Here is a 10,000-nt window from a genome sequence, read left to right on the forward strand (position 1 = left end):
AATCACACAACATTTTACTACTGAAATGTAATTAGATAGGGCGCACCAGGGCTGCTTTTTAAAGTGTACTTTGCTGTAATGTAGTAAGGCCTCACTGTTTTTAAAAAAGTATCTTGTTGTTGCTGTCGCTGACAATGCAGTCAATGAAATATGTAATACATAAAATGTCTGCAGAACTACTACCGGTAAATTGAAATGTAGTAATATTTATTGGCTTAGATTTCTGGTTAGAAATACAAAGTGTGTGTGTGTGTGTGGAGCTTGACTTTGCTGACACAGTATTTCTATATGTTTTTGACAGTTAATAGATGGTCACTGAATCTTTGTAAGGTAAAGTAAAGTAAAGTAACATAAGTAACCTGATGTAAAATGAGTGGGATTTAGCGGATGCTTATACTGTATCGGAACTCCCCCTATTACCGTCGGTCCCGTATTTTCGCCGTCTTGCGTGTATGTGTCACTTAATATCCATTTCTATACAAACCAAGATGGCGGACTCCTAAAGAAATGGAAGTACCCACACCATAGGTGTATCTAAATTAGCTATGTACCAAAAATGACATTTTACAGTGACTCGAAGAGCTGTAAACAGTGTTGTAAGGCTGCGTGTACACAACCACTTGGAGCTCCAGTGGAATTTTTATTTCATGACGAGAATTCTTGGTCTAACTGTTCATGTGCCGTTGAAACGGCGTAAATAGGCGACCCATCAGGCCAGCACTATAACTCCGAGTGTGGTAAAAAAAATCGGATATTTCAGGCAGTAAATGCTCCTGTTAAGAACCAAACCAGATTTTGTTCAAATCTACACACCTAGGCTACTGAAAAATGTAAGGTTCATTTAGCAAATGTCATTTTGAAGTGTTAAAAAACATTGTTGTTTTAGAATTTCTGAACAAAAGTGGTGATAATTGGGGGTGTTACGATATCCAGAGTGTCAGGGCCTCGCGACTCAGTTTTTTTTTTTTTTTTTTAAGTATATTTTCTTTGGGCTTTTTATGCCTTTAATGACAGGACAGTGGAGAATGACAGGAAGCGAGTGGGAGAGAGAGCAGGGGTGGGATCCGGAAAGGACCACGGGGCAAAAATTGAACCCGGGTCGCCGCCGTACGATGCAGGTGCCCCAGCCAGTCATGCCACGGCCGGGGCCGCGACGTCAGTTTTAATGATGCCTCTACTGCTCCCCCACGCCTCTGTGGAGTGTCTGAAACAGTGTCAATTCTCCAGGAGCGTATAGTGTAGCACTTCCCATTGACATGCATGTTGTTCTTCTGCCCCTCGCAGGGCCGGGTTCCTGCCCCAGAACGTGCCCCTGCAGATCATCAGCTACCTGCCCCAGGAGAAGGAATTCCTGCCCTGGCACGCGGCCAGCCGTGCCCTCTACCAGCTGGACAAGCTACTGGACCGCACCGAGGACTACAGCCTCTTTAGTGTAGGTGAACGTATCCCACGTGAGCCGAGCGCAGGTGTTCCTGACACAACAACTCTCAGGTCTTAGGGAGATGTAGCTACAGCTACAGGTTGCTCCAAGGTGCTTAGCACTCAATATATAATTAGGTAATTAATCAGTACACCTGATTGTATCCTAAATTAGTATAGATTGTAGACCTAGAACAAAGTAGAACAGGGTCCTATGTCTTCTTATATATGTGAAGAAGTTGTTATAGTTTGGATTGGTCTTAGGGCTTGGTTCAGAGATGTGAAACAATTTGTACTTCCACAAGACATATTACATTGTAACAAACATATCAACAGCATATTGGGTTTAAAAAAATTACACTTGCATGCAGTAATTATACTGAGTCTGAGTCCTGTTATTGTAGCTGCAGTCGTGATCCAGTACAGTATATCTTGGTAAGATTGGTGGGGGAAGAATAGGAGCAGCTTACATAAAGATGTTATCATGAGAGCTTGTTTGCAGCATAACTTCCTATCAGGGAGAACTCTCGCTGTTGTGTCTGTTGAAATGTTGCAGACCTTGTTGCACAAAATTGTTTAAAAATGTTCAACCCAAAATATTGAGAGGGCACAGATGTTGAAAGCTTTTGTTGTTCTCTCCGATGGTGCATAAAGAGATTCAGTAGATGCTCTGCCTTGTTGGTGTGAATGCAGCCCCCTGGCTAGTTAATGCTTTCAGCATCCTAAGTAGATAACAGAGCCAGCTGGAAAGTTCACAGAATCAGAGCAGAGGAGAGGCTATTACATCTGTGCTGTTGGTGGCACTGTGCACTGCCTGTCAGATGAGGGTTGAGTAACCTGCTCCTGCCTGTCAGATGAGGGTTGAGTAACCTGCTCCTGCTTGTCAGATGAGGGTTGAGTAACCTGCTCCTGCCTGTCAGATGAGGGTTGAGTAACCTGCTCCTGCCTGTCAGATGAGGATTGAGTAACCTGCTCCTGCCTGTGAGGGAATGAGGAGTGAGGTTCATCCTCCCTGGCTCTTCATCTCCTCTGTCTGCTGGAGTGTTGTCCTTTCCACCTTTCCAGGATTGTTACAGTGCCTTTCATATCTCTCTCTCTCTATCTCTCTCTTTCTCTCTCTCTCTATCTCTCTCTTTCTCTCTCTTCTCCATTTCTCTTCTTTACTTCTATCATTTCTTCTATTTTGTTCATGGCCTTTCTCTTCCTCACACTCTCACTCTTTCCTCCTTCCTTCCACCTCCTCTCTCTCTCTCTATCTCTCTCTTTCTCTCTCTCTCTCTCTCTCTTTCTCTCTCTCTCTATCTCTTCCCTCTCTCTGAGAGAGGTGTGAAAGCCATGACTCAGTCACTGCTTCCCACAGGATTTCTGACTCACTCTTGCCCAGTCTACCCTAATGGAGGTCTCCTCTCACCTTTCACTGGAAAAGAATGAAGAATGTGTCGTGACTTCCTATGTCCTCCCGCACTTCCGCGCCCATCAGCCGATAATGTTTGTTTGAGCCGCAGGAGTCCGCAGGAGAAGATGTTTTAGAGAGCGATAAAGGACATGTGCCAGCTGTGGTAAATTGCCCACCCCCTGCCCCACTCTGTCCGGTGTTATGCCTCGGAGTGGCTGGCCAGGTGTCTTGTCCAGAATGTTCGGCGCGTTTCTCCCCCGGCGCCTCGCCACTGCAGCTGTGAGCGTATTAATCCTGTGGCTCTGGCAGCGCACCAGGGGGCTGAATGCGGAGAGAATTAGCACAACAAACATGCGTAACACGAGCGCCACCACTACCCACCAACTTACCCAACATCTTGTTCTGCCAGGTGTCGGCGCTGAGTATAAGAAAGCACACTGTGTATGTGCAAGTGTGTGTGTGTGTGTGTGTGTGTGTGTGTGTGTGTGTGTGTGTGTGTGTGTGTGTATTTTCTCTGAGCCGTTTGCCACACATCATTTTTAATCATACTCTCCTCTCATAGAGGCACCGTGAAAGAATGTCGTCACAGTGATTTATCCATGGCATCACCTGCTGTGTTATTATAGGATGCAATTCAGAGGCTGCATGACAGTTTAGCCTATATGAAGCGCCTAATGATCTCATGCTCCTATTGTCCAGCTTTTACCCTACGACATTCAAAGAGGTGTGGATTTAGAGCACCAAATCATCGCTTTGAAATGTCCATAAAATGTAGTTGATTAAAATTTGACTATGACCTTTGTTGTCAACCAGATGTGGGTTGTGTCTCTGCTCGACACATTTTTCATTTTAATATATCCTGTACTCTTGTGTCTGTAATGTTTTGGTTACAGGACTATGTACTGAAACAAGTGGCTCCCAAGTATCATAAGCTGGGTTGGCCGACAACCTCCCCTGATGGTTCCTTCATGCAGGCTGCCTACCAGGCTGAGTATGTGGTGTCTCCACACCCTGTTCTTTTTACTTTTCACAAAGTTTGCGCTTTTCAAAATACACAGGATATATGTGCTGTCTGTGTTTCTGCAGACCCCTGAAATAATGTACATCCTCTGTCTTTGTCTCTCACTTGTTTTTTCCCCTCTCATACATTTCCCATTACACACACACACTCACACACACACACACACACACACACACACACACACACACACCCACACACATACCTGTACCTATTCTCTCACTCACATACACGCACACACATACACACACACGCATGCACGCACGCACGCACACACGCACACACGCACGCACGCACGCACGCACACACACACACACACACACATACACACACACACACACTCTATGCCACACACATACACACACTCTTTCTCCCCTCCTCTCTCCCTCTATCCCTCTGTCTGTCCATCATAGAGAGCTTCAACGGGAGGTGATCATGCTGGCGTGTAGTTTCGGGAACAAAAACTGTCATCGCCAGGCTGTGTCTCTCATCTCAGACTGGATCTCCAGCAACAAGAACAGGTACAGATGGAGCGGTCACTCATAGCTCTCCCCTGCTCAAGCCTCTACACATGCTGCTTATGCAACCTGCACGCTCAGAATAGCATCCGCATTCAGAATGCATTTACAACATAAGAATACCAGAACCATACAGCATGCAATATAGACTGGCGTGCAACTTTCATATGCATTTCATTTCTTATACTCATGACATACAGTAGGACTACTATGAAACTTGCATTTACAGCATAGGACCACTATACAACATTGTATGCATAACTTATAACATACTACCATGCAACATACATTTGTAATACGAAATCCCATGTGGCCAACATTCATAATATACTGTGGCATGCAGATTGGATTCACCATATGGTGTGCTTTATAGGAGTATTATGTAGCTCGCATCTGTAGCAAGTTGGTGTCTTGTGGACAGCGACTCTCATGTTAACAGCACCCTACAGTCTGTATGATGTATCCTATAATTACTATTAACCATATGTTAGACATTCCCTAGGATGTTCTTATGTACAGTATTCTGAGTGAAACAATATATAAGGAAGCAGTATAGTCCTGCCAGGTATTCTATGGCTTGTGTGAAATGACATGGTTGTTTTGCCTTATTCACTCAGTCACTATGGAGGTTTCATTATGGGATGCCTCTGGCAGGAAGATCTGATCAATAGGGCCGCTGCAGGAATTCTGCCAACATTTTGCGCGCTCAATGCCAAGTGTCCATGGAAACACTGTTTACTTGTCTAATTCCTCTCCTTTTTGCTCGTGGCGATGCTCGAGGTGGAATCGGTAATCCCCTGGCAAGTTTGCACTAGTTCTTGGAGAGTAATGACAAAAGCGCTGCTCGGAGGATTGGAGGCGTTGGTCTGGGATTTTCAAAGTTTCAATTCCTGTGTTGCCCTTACGCATGCTCCGTAACAGCCTGTCAGCAAGAGGTCGGCTGCTTTACCTCTGTTTTCATACACAGACACATGTACACACACACACACATACACACACACACATACACACTCAAACACACACACACACACACACACACACACACATACACACACACACACACACACACACACACACACACACACACACACACACACTCACACAGGCACATGCATACATTATACACAGACATACAGTACAGTGCAGATACACACATGCATACACACACACACACACACACACACACACACACACACACATTCACACAGGCACATGCATACATTATACACAGACATACAGTACAGATACACACATGCATACACACACACACACACACACACACACACACACGCACACACACACACACACACACACACACACACAAAGATCCTGTAACTGCACACACAGACATCCGTGTAGATATCTTGCACCTACAAATGATCACATACTCAGATGTCTGTGCTACACAAACATGTGTGACATGGATTCGAGCAAGCACCCCTGCCTTCTCCTTTACCTCAGTCTGATAGAGTCTCGCTGCATATTCTTCTCCCTAAGTGTTTGGAATGGAGACAGAGGAAAGAATTATGACAGGCACAAGTCAGTATTTGACACCACCATAACGAGCCTTGGAAAATGTCTTATTCTGTTTGGGGTGTTTGGTTACTCATGCTGCTTGGAGCGGTTTCCCAGACCTGTGCACTAGCACTTGTGTTGATGGTGCTTGAGCGCATCCAAAGACAGATATTCTCTTGTGAACAACATGAAAAATGTTCTATTAAAATATTGAAGCCTCCATGGTGTGCAGCTGCTGCTAAAGTCAAAATGGTGGTTGCGGTGACCCCCTTTTTGCTGGGAGGAAGCTGACAGGTCATTTAGGATTCTCAAACAATTAGTGTAACGTCAGTACCTCCTACGTCCCAGAATGCCCCTCTCTCTGGTGTACATCATACCCCCCTCCCCCTCTTACCCTTTAGTAAAATCCTCCATTTGATTCCAGAGTCCATAGTCAAGGACAAGTGCACAATAAAAGATAATGCCTTTGTCCTCTGCATTTATGGAGCAGTTGAGGAGAGGCCAGGGTGGACAGGAGGAGCGAGGGTATATAATGGCTGACAGTTAGCCTACGTTGTTATGGTCCTCTAAACGGTGCGTGCCGTGAGCATTTAACTGTGAAGAGCTTTTGACCATGTTCGGATGAGGTTTGAAGGAGACATTTGACAAGCAGACTCAAGTTGAGTTATTGCCGTGGCAGTTTAGTGGATAGAGTCTGGGTAAGACAGTCCACAGCCTCCTAGTTCATTTTCCAGATGTGTTTTTAGACTGGAGGTGACTGAGGCTAGACTGTTCCCAAAACCACTAGTCAGAGCCCAACAGTTAGCATTAGTTAGATGTGGCCCAATGGGTGATTCGGCTTCAGGACCACAGTGCTGTGGACAGCGTTATCATTTGTGTTGTGTGTTCAGCACTGTTGTTGATGGACAGCAACCCACTTCAACCAGGTTTAGGCCAAACCCTTTTTGCACTAGATTTTAGCCAAGTAAACTCCTATTACTCATACCTTGGATGGAAAGAAACCCTAGTAAAGCATTAAGGTTAAATACCACAGTGAAGCAGTGCAATTAACAAGTATCCAGTCATAGTACTCTGTGCCAAGCTACTGAGTCACTTGCTGTTACTATGCTAAGCAAAAATGCAGTGCAATTTACTATAATGTTCTGCTACTTTTTTATTATTTTGTTTCCTCTGTGCAGTTCTCACAGAGAGATTAATCTGAATATGATTGCAGTTCTGCTTTTGAATCTATCTTCATCTCTCCTTGTAGGTCAAGCATGCTTGATCCTCTACGTTTGAGTTTTCATCTGCGGACTTGTCTTGTGCGATAATGTCTTTGAGGTCACATAATGTTTTATTAATCCTCTCGGTCGGGGATGTAACTTCACCATTCATTTTTGTCACAGCGAGTCTCTTCCACCATATAATATATACGAAGAGAGTGTGAGAGAGAGAGAGAGTGAGAGAGAGAAAGAAAGAAAGAAAGAAAGAAAGAAAGAGAGAGAGAAATCAAAGGCACATTGGGGGTTGCTGTGGCGCATGCAGCAGTATTTATACCACATTCAGATCCAAGTGGCCACTGGGACCTGGGTTTTATTTTGACCCTCATCCAGTGGAGTAAGAGCCTCTCTCTCTCTCTCTCTCTCTTCCTCTCTCTCTCTCTCTCTCTCTCTCTCTCTTCCACTCACTTCCTGCCATTCTTCACTTTCATATCTGTTTAAAGACAAAAATCCCCACTAATATATTCTCTGAAACACTGCACTGCATGAAGGTGTTCTGCTTTTTGATTGATTGTACTCAGCTAATCATAGCAAACCAAAGATATTGGCTACATGCATATAGCTTATGCAAATTTAACCCTGCTACAGAAATATATGTTGCATATTTTTATTTCATTTTCACATACTGCATATATAAGTCCCCTTCATACTGTCTGTGCTTTGTGTTGGACTCCCCAGATGGCTCAACTCGAAATCAGCAGAACTTTATCTGTCTGTGCAAACGGCCCAGGAAGCTCGGCCTGTGAATAGCTTCTGTCCTCCTGAGGGTTAAATGTCACCTACCTCCAGTCTTGTACAAATGTTCTGGCCACTGGCGTCCATTCCTAGCCTCCCTGGTGCAAAGCTCTTTAGTCAGAGCCAAAATGGAACATGAGCACGCAATAACTCCCTGCTTCATCCCCAGCCCCATATCAGATTACATCATTTGCCTATAGGGGACGTTTAGATAGCATGCAGCCCTAGTTTCTCTAAGGTATATACTGTATATATATATATATATATATATATATATATATATATATATATATGTATATACTCTATGCCATTAATGCACTGTATGTTGGCATGTATGCTCTGGAGGATGCCTATTTTAATAGGTTCTAAGGCAGTCTTTTGTTACTTTGGGACAAAAATGAAGTCAGTTTGAAAAGTAGACAGATATGTAAACTCAGAGGTCAGTCACTCAGTATGTGAACTCTGAGGTCACCCACTAACACTATCACCATCTCGTGTAACTGGAAAATCCATTTTCAATCTCATATCTCATCCAGTGGAGTAAGAGCCACTTTTCAGCAAATACTACATTACCCAGCATTCCTCTGAGCCTCTCCTTATGTATCCCTCACCACCCTCATAAACTAACTGTAGGATGGCTCTGAGTAAAGGGACTAATTTAAGCAGAAAGAAATGCAAAAGATGTCAATTGTAGACAAACGTTTTTTCTTCATCAGCCTTGTGTTGAAAAATGCTTTAAGAAAGTGAAATGAAATATTCATGAGGTCATATCGTGATAACTTGAGCTCACCTCCAGTCAAGGCAAGACTGTAAATGTAAATGTTTATCTTTAGATCTAGACCTGTTGCCAAGTGTTCACCACCAGTGCCAGATGGTGTTTGGTAACTTTAGCATAGCTGTATGGATGTGGTGACCAGCAAAATAAAATAGCAAAGCTCTCCCAAGGTGACACGTTTTTCCTTAAGCATGTGCAAAGGGCTGTTGGAAAACTGGAGTGAAATGTTTATTGATTTTGTTTCTCTCTCATCGTGCAGGATCCCACCTAATGTCTTCTCTCTCTCTCTTCTCTCTCTCTCTCTCTCTCTTACTCTCTCATCGTGCAGGATCCCACCTAACGTGCGGGACATTGTGTACTGCACGGGTGTCTCGCTCATGGACGAGGACGTGTGGGAGTTCATCTGGATGAAGTTCCACTCCTCCACTGCCATCTCAGAGAAGAAGGTTCTTCTGGAGGCCTTGACCTGTAGTGACAACAGCTTCCTCCTCACCAGGCAAGAGCAACCCCCTCACTGTAAACTTTGAAAATATACACCTCCTAAAGTGGCTGTCCAAGATTTGAATCCATTAGTATTATGGTGGCACTAATTTGATTCTGACCGTTGGTCATTTCATGATCCCTCCCCATCTCTCTTATTTTTTTTTTTAAAAAACACACACACACTTAATGTTCCTGTAGGCTTCTAAGGCTAGAAAAGCTCCAAAATAAAGTAAGTGGGAAACCAGTGGACTTGAACTCAAATATCAACAATTATTTCTCAAGTACTGAGAAATAATTGCTGAGGACATTTTACTGAACACATAGTCCTTTAATATGGCCCACTTCGCTGAAGGCTTATTGATACCTTCCCCAGCTTAGAACACCAGAACGTTCTTCCCTTGAGTTGTTTTTTTTTTTTTTTCACCACTGTCAATCATACCTTGATTGCCCTAGCAACAGCCCCCAGTCTGTGTGGATGTGAATTGTGATGGATAATCCATTTCATCTAAATAAACTGAAATGCCTGCTGAGCTATTGAAAGGGAGTGAAGAGTTCATCATGCTCTAATGTGTATTTATTTATTTTAGCGGTTCTCACTTGCAGTGCATTGAGGATAAACACCTTTAGCAGTAGCATATGTGTGCTCTTGGTGTGTTAAACACGTGACATTTGTGCTGATCTAACAGTTTAGGTGAAGGAGAATATAAAACTGTAACAGTTACGTGTCTAAAATGTAACGTGGCGTGCAGTTGTGTGCCATTATAATATCCTGTATATCTGTTGGGATTGGTCAAATATGATTGATCACATCCTTCTTGCCACCTAGTAGCCCCTAATTGTAGTTCTACTGATAATAATTGCTGGTGTCTCGCAATGCAATTT

At 43.7% G+C, this 10,000-nt stretch overlaps 1 protein-coding gene across 1 annotated transcript in view; it reads left to right on the top strand.

The window, feature by feature from the left end:
- The window catches only part of LOC121698177 (thyrotropin-releasing hormone-degrading ectoenzyme-like), a 163,958-nt gene that overhangs the window by 140,377 nt on the left and 13,581 nt on the right, over positions 1 to 10,000 (top strand). The window contains exons 13-16 of the mRNA XM_042080024.1: positions 1,285 to 1,432; positions 3,709 to 3,806; positions 4,247 to 4,354; positions 8,964 to 9,131. Of these exons, the coding sequence (XP_041935958.1) occupies positions 1,285 to 1,432; positions 3,709 to 3,806; positions 4,247 to 4,354; positions 8,964 to 9,131 (522 nt within the window). The remainder of the gene's footprint in view (positions 1 to 1,284; positions 1,433 to 3,708; positions 3,807 to 4,246; positions 4,355 to 8,963; positions 9,132 to 10,000) is intronic.

The sequence above is a fragment of the Alosa sapidissima genome, chromosome 23 (assembly GCF_018492685.1).
Source record: "Alosa sapidissima isolate fAloSap1 chromosome 23, fAloSap1.pri, whole genome shotgun sequence".
Classification (NCBI taxonomy): Eukaryota; Metazoa; Chordata; class Actinopteri; order Clupeiformes; family Clupeidae; genus Alosa; species Alosa sapidissima.